General features: G+C 44.5%; 1 protein-coding gene across 2 annotated transcripts in view; it reads left to right on the top strand.

Moving 5' to 3' along the window:
• Positions 1 to 6093: 6093 nt before the first annotated feature.
• LGI2 (leucine rich repeat LGI family member 2) overlaps positions 6094 to 15480 on the top strand; it is a 27868-nt gene continuing 18481 nt past the window's right edge. The window contains exons 1-3 of one of the 2 annotated variants that reach the window (XM_074991764.1): positions 11137 to 11456; positions 12233 to 12304; positions 15225 to 15296. In XM_074991764.1, coding sequence (XP_074847865.1) covers positions 11260 to 11456; positions 12233 to 12304; positions 15225 to 15296 — 341 coding nt within the window. In that variant the 5' untranslated portion in view covers positions 11137 to 11259. Of the gene's footprint in view, positions 6213 to 11136; positions 11457 to 12232; positions 12305 to 15224; positions 15297 to 15480 lie in introns of those variants that run through there. The other variant, XM_074991766.1, reaches the window with a different exon arrangement.

Below are 15480 nucleotides of genomic sequence, written 5' to 3'. Positions count from 1 at the left end.
AGTACAGGTAGCTGGCTGATGCATGTTAAATTCTCTGTGTTTCTGCCTGTGGTGAGAAACAGCAGACTAAATTAATACAGGTTGAACCTCTCTCATCTCTCATTCTTGGGACCCGATCGGTGCCAGACGGGAGAATGTGCCAGATGATTGAAGGTCAATATTGTCTAGCAGCACTACCAATGATTGCACTGTTTACTGGGCTCTTAGAAGACAATTAAGGGTAAATTACAGCTAAATTACAGCACAGAACACTGACAGCCAGGACTGGTGGCTGGAAATAAACTTTATGGGACCCTAGGAAGCTCGGCCACATCCATCATAAGGGATCATCCAGCTAACTGAAATCATGCTGGGTTTTGGTTGTTGCCGGGTGAGAGAGTTGTGGATTAGAGAGATTCTACATGTATAGCCACAGGTCATGCTCACCTTTTCTGGGTCCCCTTGTGGATTTGTGTGTGGAAACAGTTGGAGACACAGATGGCTTCCTTCATCGCATCTCCCCACTATGTCTCCCTTGCAGATCCATAGATCTGGAACCCCACAAAGTTCCCATAGCGGAAGAGGCAAGGACAAGCATACAACAGAAGATGAACTCTCCTCTCCTCTGTATGTGGAGGAGAGTCTGTATGTAGCACTTGAATTAGTGGAAATACAGACTATTTTTGGTAAGAGCTGGATGGAATACCAGGGTTATATTTTCCACTATCCTGTCCCTTTGAGATATGGAACCCCATTGAAGAGGTGGAGGAATACAGCTGTGGTGAGCAGGTTATGATTGCAGAGTGGTTGGATGCTCCTGGAAGATGCTCTATGTTTCTGTAAGCAGCGTACTTAGCTCTTTGTTGTCCCTTTCCTGTAGCAGTCAAATGATCAAAAGAAAATAAACACCCATCGCTGAAAGGAAGAAAAATAATCATTAATATGAGTACTATTCAGAGCACTACCACCCTTACACTCTCTTCTAGCTTAGTCACAAGAGAATTAAGATGACTAAATAATACTATTCCCTCATCAGACTTTTTCCAAATCTTGTAATGGGATCAAACAGGGTCAATGACACCACCAAAATCATTTTTGCTTACAAGCAACCAAGAATTTAGAAGACAAAGGACCGCTCCTTCTCCTGGCTTTCACTGTCATAAGTATGGTGGGCGAGTCAATCAACAGCTTTGTGTACACTGCCAAAGTCAGGGCATCTTACAAAGAAACACAATGATAGTTTATTATTGCACTTGACTCTTTTGGATCCAATAACTTCGAACGTTGGCTATACTGACTGGACTTTTCTTGACTATGAGTGTTCACCATAATATGAAGAATAAACAAAGCTAAAGCTAAAGCTGTTATATATACAAACCATGATAGAATACTGCATATAAATAACACAGGTTGAATTTCTCTAATCCAGAACTCTCTTGTCCAGCAACATCTGTAATGCAGAATGATTTTAGCTGGGTGTGGCCAAGTTTCCTGTGGCACAAGAAAGTTTGTTTCCAGCCACCAGTGCTGGCTTTCAGTGTTCTGTGCTGTTATTTACCTGTGATGTACCCCAAATGTCTTCTAAGAGCCCAATAAGCAGTAGAAGAGTTGATAAGATTGCTAGCAATATTGATCTCCTGTGGTTCCCCAAATTCTCTTGTCTGGGACCAGTCAGGTCCTGAGGGTGCCAGATGAGAGAGATGCAACCTGTATGTCATAACATAAAACCTTAATGCAGTGTATTTAAACTGTTATTTTGCTTTTATTTTCGTACAAAGGTAATTAAGCAGAAGACCACTAATTGTGCAGTGCTCTGCCATTTCTCATGTTTACAAGTTATTTGTGCTAAACATATAGTCTACATATAGTATAGTCTCTCTACATATGTATACTTTTTGTTTTGCTGCATTGTATTTAAATTTAATTTGTTTTTATTATCATTATGGTGCTCCACCCATGCAGGGGGTCTGAACCACAGGTGTTCCCAGATTACAGGCATACAGATTAATTCTGGAGGTTCAAGTATGTTAGAGAAGGTAGGTGACACTGTTAGTCAAGGAGTATGTGAGGACAGAAAATAAAAGTGAGTTTGGGATATCATCTCAGGACCTGGAGAAATAGTTCCTAAACTGCACTTGGAAATATTTCGTTGCATTATTTATTTAGTGGTTACACCAAGTTCAGATGATTCCATCTTTCTTCACAAGTAAAGACATGTCAGAAAATATGGAACAGGCAGAGATTTTGAAGAAAGGAAAGAGAAGGCAAGAGAACCTTTTAGCAGGAGTGATGACAATGACCTTCTAAACATGACAAAGTGTTTGTCTGAACCCAAGTCAGTTGGATGATGATCAGAACAATTCACTTTTAAAACATTTAAAATTATTCTCCTACCAGACACTTGTATAAGCACAAAATTCAGCTGTACATGATTGCCCTTAATGTGTGATACAGGAATTGCATGTCCTTTCACACACTTGATTGTATTGACTATTTAAGTGCACAGCATATTCTATCTTTATGATATATCTGCTCTGATTTTTATATCATGCTCATCACTGAGGTATTTGACTATCTCTTTGATTATGGTGCCTATTTTAAATGCTTGCAGTTGATAGTTGATAGCATGATCATTCATATGCACTTGACTGAATTTGTGTGATGACTTAAAAAGGTGCACCTGAAAAGGTTCATAAAAAATCACTTAATATCCCAAAATCTTCATTGAAGAAGCTTCCACAGCCTTCTGAGACAGTCTGTCCAATTGTCCTACTGTTCTTACAATTACAAAGTTTTTCCTGAGATTTAATCTAACTCTGCTGTGCTGTAGTTTGAAACCAGTGCCCCTTGTCCTGTTCTATGTGGCAAAAAAAAAAACAAAAAAAACCCCCAAAAAACCCCCTTTTCTTAATTTTTTTGTATGACAGCCTTTCAAGTACTTGAAGACGGCTGTTATATCCCCTTTCATCTCCTCTTTTCCAAAATAACCCTACCCCGTTCCTTCAGCCTCTGTTCATATGGCTGGCATTCTGTCCTTTTGGTCATCTTTCTAGCCCTCCTCTAGATCCTTTCCAGTTTCTCAACATACTTTCCATATATTGGTGATCCAAACTGATCAGCAGTCTAACTGAAGACTAACCAATACCAAGTAGAGCAGTACTATTACCACACGACTTGACGTTGCTACATTTTTTGCAATAGTATTGCATTGCTGACTCATATTGAGCTTGTGATTCATCACAACTCCCAGATCATTCTCAGCAATGTTGCTCTCAAGTCAGTTTCCCTCCTTCTGCACTTGTGCATGTGTTTTTATCCCCCTAAAAGTAGCAGTTTCTGTTTATCTTTGTTGAATTTCAGTTTGTTCTGTATAGCCCCATTCTCCAATTTATCAAGATCCCTTTGAATGTTAGCTCTGCCTTCCACAGTACTGGCAACCCTGTCCGCACCTTTGTGGAATCTTCCAATGTGACCAGTGTTCTCTTTATTTCAGCATCCACGTCATCAATAAAGTAATTAAACAACACTGGACCCAGAACAGACCCCTCCAACCTGACATAACCCCCTTAAGAGTTGCTCTTTGTTTGTGGTTGTTTAACCAATTATGTACCTCCTTCTGCCAAGCCCACATTTCTCCAGTCTACTTATCAGAATAGCATATGGGACATTGTCAAAGTCCTTGCTGAAGTCCAAGTACATTATGTCAATCACATTGCCACATCCATCAAATCAGTGTCAGAGAAGGAAACCTAATTGGTTTGTCATGATTTGCTGTGGGTAACTCCATGCTGGCTGCTAGTTTTCATCCTTCATCCTCCAGGTATTCACAATGTTAATGTTTTACACTTTGTTCTAGTAGCTTTCCAGGTACTGCAGTCAGGCTGACGGGTCTATAGTTCCCAGCTCCTCCTTTTTCCCACAAGTCAGTTTTCTTAAAGATGCCAGAGATTATATAATTGCATTGTTTATTGTCTTATAATAGAGCCCAATCAGGGCTCCTTTGTGTTAGGTACTAGAGAAGCACATAGTAAAAATAAAGTTCTCACTTATGATCTAGTATAAGATGACAAATAACAGACAGGAAAGTACAATATGCAGTAAAAACATTACATTTATATCAAACCCAAACAATAAAAATTACACATTGTAGCTTCAAAAGTTGATTACATTTTATTAACTGAAACTGAAGGTTCTTTTCCATTATATTCTGGTTTCTGAGCCTCGGGGACTTGCAGTATTTTCTCTACAATGATGAGGGCTAGAAACTGTTTTAAAAAAAGTGGAGATTTCCATGTAATCACTTGTCTCCAGGAACTGGGGCTTTCAATAAAGCAGCAAATATTATGAGTCTCATGATTTTAACATGAGAGTTACCAATTCTACTATTAGGATAAGTTTAATAAACAGAGAGGTAGCTGAGTTAGTCAAGAACAGCAAGAAGTCCTGTGGCACCTTACAGACTAACAGATATTTTGGAGCATAAGATTTCGTGGACAAAGACCTGCTTCATCAGTTGCATCTGACGAAGCAGGTCTTTGCCCATGAAAACTTCTGCTCCAAAATATCTGTTAGTCTATAAGGTGCCCCAGGACTTCTTGCTGTTTTTAATAAACAGTGGTCTCAGAAGAGGTAAATGAGACCACTCAACTGCCTGGGGTTTTGAGGGACTGTACCACTTTGGCCCACAAACCTCCGTCTCTCTGTTGAAGTAGCTCCCAAGGTGGGGCATTGCAACTGGGCCCTGGTACATGGGCTTGCAGTACAACTCAGGTTTGGTTTGGCTTCGTACCCTCGACAGGGAGGCATGGCAAATTTGAGCGAGTGGCACAGTGACCCCATTTGCCAGAGGCCAGACTGCAAAACCTGGAGCTCAGCCAGCCCCACAGGATAGAAGCCACCATGGGCATCTGTGCAGCTCTGTCCCCTTCACCTACTGTCCCCCGGGGCAGCGCCTGACCTGCTGTATCCACTAGAGGTGTCGCGAGGTAGAGAAAGCTGTGTGTTTGCCTTTATGAGTGGTCAGACTAAGGAAGGCATTCAAATGCTCCTCCCACTGCAGGCTCTTGTAATGCAGGTGAGAGTGGGTGTCAGTTCTTTGAGGCCTTGTCTACAGATACCAGAAGATTGGTGCTGCAGGGATCATTTTCCCGAGGGGTTCAATTCAGTGGGTCTAATGAAGACATGATAAATTGACCGTTGATCACTCTGTCATGAACTGCAGTACTTCACTGGAAGGAGAGGTGTAAGAGGAGTCTACACACATCTGGAGTTGTGTACCTTAGTTGACATTGCCCCTGGTGTAAACCTGGCCTGACTCTGTAGCAGGATGCGAGGCAGGAGAGGACAGAAGAAGGTTCTGGTTAGGAGCTCCACAGAAAGAGACAGGGCAGCTTAAAGAATAGCCAGCTCCCCCTTAGCCTCACAAACTTCCTTGCTCAACGTCAGAAGAAAATTACTTGGTGATTTTTTGAAGTACAGTCAGTCCTATAGTCTCTCCAGTCCCAGCTGTAGTGTCTTTCTACTGCGGCTCACCGTGCTCCCTGTTCTTGTTCTTTTCCTCCAAACTCACTGCTGCAGCTTCCCAAATCATCCCTCCCCCTCCCCCACATCCCCAGCAGGCAGCTGGGGCACAAAATGCACCCACTCAGCAGTCCCATCACACATCCCATGAAGCTGTAGGGAGCCAGCCAAGTTCCCCTATAATTCACCCTCTCACCCATGGGGCCAATGTGGGACCAGCACTGAGGGGAGGCAGAGTTACCTCTTTGCATCCCATCACTACTGGTTCAGGTTGAGCGTGGCGATCAGCCCTGAGAAGGAGGGAGCAGGCATTGCATGCACCTGTGCCTCATAGAGGGGGAAGTGCCAGGACAGGGAAGTGGAGGAAGCAGGATGGGGAACAGGCTGACAAGGACAGGGGCAAAACACAGCAGACTGCTCCAGCCTCCCCACACCCACAATGCTGTAAGCCTCCAGGCTCCCTGTGCCCTCAACAAACTCTGGTGTCCTTTGTTCTAATTGTACCCCAGGCCTTCAACTTCTCCTCTCCCGGGAGCCTCAGACTCCCTCAAAACTCCAGTGACCTCTGGCTCCTCATCCCACCACTGCCTTTGATTTCCCACCATCTTCCCTCCTTTGCTAGGGAGAAGATTGTTGCCAGCCACACCTTCCCCTGACATTCACTTACCCCGCTGGACAGGGGAGACATCCCAGATGGAGCAGCGCACAATTTGGTGGGTATAAATGGATCAGACAGATCACTACAAACCCTTTTACCAGTGTAGAAAGTGGCAATGACTGTTAAAGGCACAGACCAGGAATCAGTTTGGGCAATTAAATTAACTTTGATCAAATATACTGGAGGAGCATCCTGCTCTTATGAAATGAGGCATAACATTTTCAAGGGTTCACAGAAGCATTTTAAATGGTCTCTGTACAGGGGTCCCACTCATCACAGGTGCCTGTCCTTGAGGCTAGTCTGGGAAAGTTCTTGCCCCATATGGTGACCCCTGTTGTCAGTTGCTTGTACTGTGCCTCCCCCCACCGCCCCACATCAGTGACTGAAGTTGCTTGCTCTTCATACTTGACCCTCCAGCCAGGTCATTGTGTAGGTCCCTGATTCAAGGCTAACAAAATCCCAGTGAACAAGATATCTGGATGCTGCCGCAGACAGTCTTGTGTTCCACATCTCCAGATTTCAGAGGAGCTGCTTGCAAAGTATGATCCTGCTTAGAATGACTAAAAGTGACAGAGCTGAGGCCTTGAATTGTGCAGGCTTTGGGGAAAGGAGTTCATACAGCACTATGGATGAATTTCAGTATATCTCGTACTGAACTTTGATTAAATTCCTGAAGAGAATTTGTAGACATTTGATACCTTGTGGCAGCATCATACCCTGGAACTCTGAGCACTGGACAGTTTGGTAGCAGTTAAACATTGGAGAAGATCAAACTGGCCGTTTCAGAAAATGCAAACTTGATGGTCCATAGTGATTTTCTCTCAGGGTGGCTTTTTTAATTTGTTCTGGTTTGTAGCAACATTGCGGTTGTTCTGCTGTCTTGGTAGGTTTTCCTCTTTGGTGCCGTTCTTACAGAATTATTCTTTGCTTTAAACATTTTTGTCGACCTAGTTACCACCTCACAGACAAGGTGGGATATCTATAGTGATAGAAGATCTGATGATGTAGAAAGCGTCTTTGTTACAGCCTTAGCTGTGCCACTGTAACTACAGTATTAACTCTTCAAGTGCCTTTCGGCACCCAAATTAGCTTCACTACTGAGCTTTGATCCACTGTTGCTCAGCTAGCATTACCTTTGAATTGAAACCAAACTGCCATTTCTGAAGGGAAGAAGGGCTGTATAAAGAGAACTGAAGTGCTCTAGTGACTGGCCCAAATCTGTACATAAAATAAAGTGGGGTCAATTGCAAAGAAGCTCTTGAAAATGACACTGTGTTATACAGTATCCCAGCTTTACTGTGTGGTCACACACTGCTGTGGCTGCCTAAACAGGGCCAGGGGTATTTTTTGTATTGTATGGCACTTTGTGCATCTAGTCGGTTACCTTCTAAGGGCCCAGACTCCATTAGTTGTGTGGTTAGCACATCCACCGGGGCCAGCCCTTCTGGAAGAGGGCAACTGTGCTTTCTCAACACCACCGCTAACAGTAGCAGTGTAGCTCCTGTGGCAAAGGCAGCGACTGCCCAAGTGTGCCCCGGCTGCCAGGGGCTAGCCTGCATTGCTGCCTGCATGGTCTTGCTTACACATTTATATTTAGCAAGCTGCCTAAGTCAAAGCTAGCTCAGGCAGGCCTATGTGTACTGGATTCACACCTCCCAGCTGCAGTGTAGCTATGCCCTAAGGATATGGCTCCACTGCATGGTAACCAAGGGTTAAGTAATTGCAGATTAATCCATGTGTAGTCACCTAAGCCCTCTGCAGTGTGACCAAAGTATTGATACCAGCACACAGCTGTCATGTCGCACGCCCTCACTGCGGCTTAATTTGGTGATGAGAAGCAAATACAGCTACGTGGGTGCATCCCCTGTGATTCATGGCACTACACCTTCCTCAATGTTCAGTGCTCCCATTTGCAGCACGTTAGGGAGCAACGTGGCTGTTTGCATTGTAGGCTGTGGAGGAAAGGGGCGAAGCTGAAGAGGTTCATTTCCTGGCAGGACACAAGCTGGCATGGGGGTATGCTGGCGCTTGCCCCCTTTCTTCCAGGAGCAGAACGAGCCTGGCCAGTAGCGAGCGGCTATACCTTGCTGCTGCTCTTCTCCTTTGCGGTCAGAGATGCCTTAAAGAGCCAGACTAGCCTGGACTGGGACTATCACAAGCTTTCCCTAGCTCACGGTAACAGCAGACCAATCCATACAGCTCTGCGGGCAGAGCGAGAGCAGCTCAAAGTGCTTCTAATGAAATGGGATTGTCACTTGTGTATATGGCACCTAGGAAGACAAGGCCAGGGAGGAAATATCTTTTATTGAACCAACTTCTCCAGTGAAAGAAACAAGCGTTCAAGCAACACAGAGCTCTTCCTCAGGGCTGGGGAAAGGACTCCCAGCAGCACAACAAAATGCAAGATGGAACAGATTGTTTCTGTAACAGAATTTGATATAACCAAGCACATCGTCTCTCTCGTATCGTGGGATGGACATGGCTCCAACTACACTGGATGTGCGGCATCTGGTTAGAATGGAAATACAGTAGGGTCTCAACATTCACGAGGGTTCTGTGTTCAGAACCCTTGCAAATATCGATTTTCACAAATAGAGGGGGTGAGGAGCCCCAGGAAGCAGCGGCCGCTGGCACTCCCTGCTGGGCCACTCACAAATAATTGAATTCGTGAACATTTCTATCTTTTTTACCTTACTTCTTCCTTGGGCCAGACTATTCCAGTTACTGCTAGAGTGCAACATTTACTTACAATGACAATCAACAAACTCTTCATAGTCTTTTAAAACTGGAGGCATATGATGTATATTCTTTGATAATATTAAGAATTTCCAGTTTGGAGGCCTTATGATAGAAGAGACTTTTTCTAGCTATCGAGGGAGGAAGCAAATATGCAGATTTCAGTGTGGAATAGAGAGAGTACTATTGGGGGTGGGATAGTTCAGTGGTTTGTACAGAGGCCTGCTAAACCTAGGGTTGTGAGCTCAATCACTGAGGGGGCCATTGAGGGATCTGGGGCAAATACATTCCTTTAAGAAAAAGGATGGTGTTTGGCCCTGCAAAGGGGTCAGGGGATTGGACTCAAAGACCTCCTGAGGTCCCTTCCAACTCTGCGAGATGTATATCTCCATCTATGGTATGGCAACATTAAGTTTGCAAATGTGGGGAATTTACTATACATTACACTCTTTCATATCCAGCAGCCCCAGGACCTGGGGGTTACCAAATATTCTGGATAATAGAGAGGTATTCCTAGCAATGCACAACACTAAAGAAAAACAGGATTAGATATTGAGAAACAAGCAAAAATGTATGCAGAGTACTTTATTTACCAGCACACTTTATTTACTATAGTACACTGTAAACTTATATTGTATTTGCTGTATTTATTTCTATTTACTTTCACTATACTGTAGTTATGGAAAACATAACTCAAATTTACTGATGGTTAAAATGCCAGTTATTTGAGAATGCCGGATGTGAAAAAGTTTACTGTACAGTGAGAAATGCAGGTAAGGCAATTATCTGGGAGTCAGGGTACTTGAGTTCTGTCTGCGGCTTGGCCACTGATATATTGTGTAACTTGAGGCAAGACATTATACCTTCTTGTCCTTTCCCTTGTGTAGAACTGGGTTATGGCATTTGTCTTCCTCCGCAGAGTTCCTTTGAGACATTCAGCTGAAAAGGGCTAAGGCAGAGTTTCTCAGACTTTATAAAATTGGTACCTGGTTTTTTTCAGTACCTTTTTTTTCAGCCTAAAAATATAAACACGTATAAAAAATGAAAAATTAATAAATTTTCACTGTTTATTATTTATTCATCATAATAATAGTACATAGTGATCATTTATATATTTTCTAAGGACCAGTATTTTTTTTCCAAGGACTGGTACTGGTCTGCGGACCACACTTTGGAAAACACTGGGCTAAGGTATTAGGATTGTATGAGGGAAGGCTGACTTTGTGGAGTGCAACTCATATGTGTATTGAGTTCCCAGCTTTGCCACAGGCCTCTTATAATCAAGTTTAAACTTCTTTTCCTCACTCCCAAGCATCTGCACAACCCTGTCCTCCTCTGCAGCTCAGACTTTGTCTCCTGTTGCATTATCCAATGGTTCTTTATGCCCTCATGGGTTTTTTCCATCTCTGTGCGTTTTCTCACACTGCCTTTTCTGCTACAGTGATTTTCCCTGGAACCATCTGCTACTTACCCTCCCATAAATTCGTGTCTTCCCTGATGCCCACCACAGAGCAGCTTGCGATAATTATGAAGTGGAAAAAATACCCTCCTAAATTATTGGCATGGCTGAGAATCCCAGTGCGCCCTTGTCATCTCTGCATCGGTCCTATAGACGGTAAAGGCTTGGGGGTAGGGACTGAGACCCTTTGTTGACACTTAAACATGTCACAAAGAAGAACTGAGGAAATCGTGAAGGACTGTCACAGGCTTTCCAGTCCCCTAAAATATTGTTTCTGCCACCTAATAATTTGTGTGTGGGGGGGAGGTATCTTTATTTAAACTATCATTGCTCCCCACCTCAGCACAAAGGTGCTAACAAGCCGTGTGAAAATGAGTACGTGGGTGAGGCCCGGAATCCCCCTTCTGTCCCAGGTCACTGGGAGCAGCTGCCCTAGGATGCTCTGCACCCTTTTAGCACAGGAAATGGCCCTAGTCATGTGCATGGCAGATATACCCCCCTCCCCTCGCAAGGACACCCAGCTGCCTCCTCTCTAGCGCTCAAGGAGAAACCAAGGGGAGGGGGAGGGGTGCATGAAACAGAGTCCTTTGAGCCCTGGCTATTTGGGGGATTATTTTTAAACTCTCCCTTGCAATGGAGCCGTTGATAAATTATTCATTGGACAGAAGAGGCTGCAGCTGAAGTGCTGATGTCAGGAGGAAGGAGTCTAGTGCAGCAGCCCTGGTGCTGCTACTGCTGCTTCTGCTGCAGAGAGCCACTCCGCCTGAGCATAAGGGTGCAGCATGCTGCCTGGCTCCCACTCCTGTTCCAGCCTACTGAGCAGCAGCAGCAGCACCAGCAGCAGCAGTGCTCGGGCCAAGGGTACAGGGCCAAAGGAGGACCACGGGGAGGAGAAGGAGGGAACGGTATGGCTCTCCTCCGAAGCAGCGGCTGCAGTGGCGGTTCTCTCTGTCTCTTGGTTCTGGCAGTGGCATGCCTACTGCAGCGTGCCCAGGTGAAGAAGCCAGTCCGATGCCCTGCTACATGCAGCTGCACCAAAGAATCCGTCATTTGTGTGGGATCCCCTGGTGTGCCACGAATCATCCCCAACGACATCAGCTCCTTGTAAGTTAAACCTTCGTACACTACAGTCCCCCGGGCCCAGCTGGGTGTCTCCCCCTCCTCCCCACTCCATCTCCTCTCGGTGGTTTGGGTTTCGTTCCTTTAAGTTGGGGTTTTAGTTTCCATGCTGGATGCTGGCTTCTTGCTGAATGCTGAGATCCCAGCAATGTGCAATGTAATTAGTGAATGGCAGGGCTTGTGCTTTCCCTTGCTGAAATATTGCACTGCCATGCAGCTGCAAGGGAGTTGGATTTTTTATATCTGAAAGCCCTTCTCAAATGAGAAACCTTGATTGCACCATTTCTACAGCAGATATGAAAGTGAAGGAAAAACGTGTATGTACATACCATGTATAAATCTGGCATTTGGCGGTTTTAACTTGCAGCACTTTAAAATCTGATGAGCTTCCCCCCTGCCCCCACTTTAATCCTGTTTAACACACATACTACTTTTCTTCTCTCTCTTCCTCTTTCTTTTGTTCTTTTTTCTCTGTAAGAGTCCAAAAATACTAGGCAGAACTACCCTCCCACTCCAGAGAGAGTACTTACCAAGAGGCTAAAAGTGCCTGGTGTTAAAGATTAATGTGAGGCTACAGTGAAAGGGGAACTTTCCAAGCTTAGTGGGGAGAAGCAGAGCGAGGAGCAGAATTAAACAACCTTTCAACATGACTATTCGCTCTGTTTGCTGGGGCCAGACCAACCAAATGGGGAGGATGCCGGGATGTGCTAGTGGAAATGATGATAAAGAGCTCTTGGATTTTCCTGCTTTTCTCCTCTCAGGAGCCTGGTAAATGGAACATTTTCTGAAATCAAGGACAGAATGTTTGTCCATCTGCCCTCCCTGCAGCTGCTGTAAGTACGGCAATTCCCAACAAAACACAGCTCTCACTAAAACTTCCGCCAAAATCCCCCTAGATACAGGCACAGTGGTACCTTCAGAAAGAAGATGATGGATAAGTTAATCACTGGGTAACCCCATTGACTTCAGTGGTGTAACAATACACTAAGAATGCATTTGCTTCAGTGACAAAAATGCATAAAACCCTTTAGGAAATTATTGCTAATTTACTGAGAGAATATGTTTCTTTGCAGATTTAAATGCTTTTAAAGGTCCGTACTGCACAAGTTGAGGAGAGAATTTCCCTCGTGGAGTCACATGATTGATCTCACTTCAATATCATGTTCTTTCTATGCCAATGAATCTGGCATTACCTGGGGCGGGGGAGGTTATTGATGTCAAAGGTGATTGGCTCTTTTAGGGAAAGTGGGCTGTCAAAGTCCGGATCATTCAAAGGAGGAGAATTTTGTGCTGCCTATAAGAGCGCAAAATCTCTTAAGCAAAATGTGTTGAGTTGACTGTGGCTTAGTGGAAAGTGTTGGGCTTTGAAGCTACAGGTTCCAGTCCCACCAAATCTGTCTAGGAAGTGGTGACTGTCCTGGAAGGACAGTGCAGTGGTTTGGGTGTTTATGGTGGGATATAGGGAGCCCTGCATTCAGTTCTCTGCTCTGCTGCAGACTTCCTGGGTGACCTTGGCAAGCTGCTTAGTCCCTCTGGCCCAAGTTTTTAGGTGCTGCTGTGCTTAGTGATGCAATGTCTAACTACTTTGGGACACTACATGTCATTTTAACAAGGTTTTAGGCTCACAGGAGCCTATATCCTCTTGACAATGACTCAGTGCCATATGAATAAACACTTAGGTAACAGCACTTCCCTGTGTTGTTGTGATAACACACATTAAATTAAAATGCTGCCATGCATTACAGAAACGGGGTCAGGTAAGTGCCAGAGATGGATAAATTAAAAGTGGGAACTGCTGACAGAGAATAGACCGTGGTAGGATCTGGCCAGGAGGGGTGAATGGGGCTAAGCCCCACTAGTGAGGGGACTCACCTCACCTTTATATCTTTGAATAAACAAAACCCAACAAATACAATTGTGCCACATGCCTTTGTTTCCCCCTTTTTTCCAGCAGCCCAGGGGAGAGAACAACAGGGAGCAAGGGGATGAGAGGATGAGGAAAGGTCTTCATCCCCTTTGGTGCAGCACCATGGAGTGCCACCAGGAAAGGGCGGGGCTGGCAGCACCCCACGTCTTCTGTAGAGCAGCCCCTGGGGTAGAAAAATGTGTTCACTAACCAGCTGCCACTTATGTGCACTAAGGAAAAGCCGTGTTTAACATGTTGCTAGTTAATGTTTGCAAATGCAGTGTTTTTATCTCACTGTAGACAAGGCTATAGAGTGAACTCAGGGGAAGGAGAGGCTGGTGACCTCCAGCCCTGAGCTCTTCCCTTCTTTGAAAGGGAGAGCTAGGCTGAGATCAGAGCATGCTCACAGGGCACCGTCTTGGGCTTCTTAGGGGCTACAGAAGATTTGTTCAAGAGAGCTGGAATGCGAGCTCAGCCCCAGTGCTGAGCTCCAGCCCTCACCCCTCAGAAACACTGTCAGGAATCCAAGAGAAGCAAGCCAAGGCAAAGTGCGTGAAGGCCTGGCCTACCTGTAATGTCAAAAAGATGGCAGGGAGAGGGCTGTGTCCTGAGAAGAGGGCTATGCGGAGACAGGCTGCCTGTTCATTTTGTGCAGAATTTGTGGTGTAGTGGTGAGGTGTCCTGCAGATCTTATTGCAAAGTGAGGGAACCAGATTATTCCCAGGGGGAGGCCAAAGAGCCCCTACCCCAGTGTGGTTAGTTTGTTCATGTCACTGAGGAGATCGGCATGGGGGCGGGGTGACTGTCACCTTAACCACTTATCTTGATCACCCTCCCAGTCAAATGTTACTAGTTAATGTATTCTATAATGTTTGCCTTTCAAACACAAGAATTTGAATGATTCAAGATGTGAAGGTAGTAGCTTAAGGTGTGAAATGAAATAACCATTGCTATGGGCAGTCTTTGGTACTGGTTCTGATGTGTTAGTGACCCTGGCAAAATAGCAATACAGGGAGTTATTTTAGTTGCCATCTCAATCTTCCTCAGATTTCTTGGGGTTAGTTTAAAGAGTATTTGTCTAGAATTAGCATACTGACCTAGAATCACAGAGAAAGTGTGCATTTTATATTCATTAGCATTCCAAATGAACTTTAGTGAATTGCCTAAAACTATGCAAAAAGACGTATTCCCTTATAACTGCTGGGAGTTCCAGGAGACCTTGTGAGATTTTTGGAAGTAGTCTAGTCTTTAAGTGGGGTTTCCTTTTCATACAGATGAAGAGCATAAAGAAAGAGCATATTTTTGAGCAGATAGATATGCAATTGACTGCAAACACTGCAGGGCAGATGCTCCACACCCTGCTGAACAGAGCTGAGGCAGGTTGTATTTTCCCGATCCCCAGCCTTGGCAGAAACTAGAGTAGCTCCTGTCAACTGCTCTATGACTTATACTGCTGACCTTGTATGAGGCACAGCCACCTCTGCTGGCAAAGAATATAGGGGGAATTATCTGCTGGCTGTCTTGAGCCACTTTGCACCACTGATGTGGCAAAGGTAGCCTTAACATGCATCACAAATTCTAGCCTTTTTTGATTATCCACTAAGTTACAAGGCCATGATGCAGGTAATGGAATATACCTTCTACTGCATGAAAGGCATGAATTGGGGATCAGTTATGCCATTGATTTCTTAAAGCAGCCCTCCATAATATTTTCCAGATGACACATTGTTGGAATAATATGTGCCTGAGTCAATAAGATTAGTCTGCTGATAGTCAGTAAACATAACTGGATAATCCTGCATGTCAGATATTCATAAGCATTCCTAATATCTGCTTTCCATTTTCAGCTTGCTGAACTCTAACTCATTTACTATTATACGAGATGATGCCTTTGCTGGTCTCTTCCATCTAGAGTATCTGTAAGTTCTATATTTTATGTATTTTGCTAGTCTTGAAATGGGGCTGAGGACTCTAGAACTGGTGCTAGTTCCATCTGTTATGTGTAATGGAGGAGTTTGAAATGTCAATCCGTAGATAATGGCTTGCTGACAACCCTCAGCAGGTGAAGTGCGGAGTCTCAGAGTCACTGTCTGTTGTGACCAG

Source organism: Carettochelys insculpta, chromosome 4 (assembly GCF_033958435.1).
Source record: "Carettochelys insculpta isolate YL-2023 chromosome 4, ASM3395843v1, whole genome shotgun sequence".
Classification (NCBI taxonomy): Eukaryota; Metazoa; Chordata; order Testudines; family Carettochelyidae; genus Carettochelys; species Carettochelys insculpta.
This window is presented reverse-complemented; position numbering and strand designations above follow the sequence as displayed.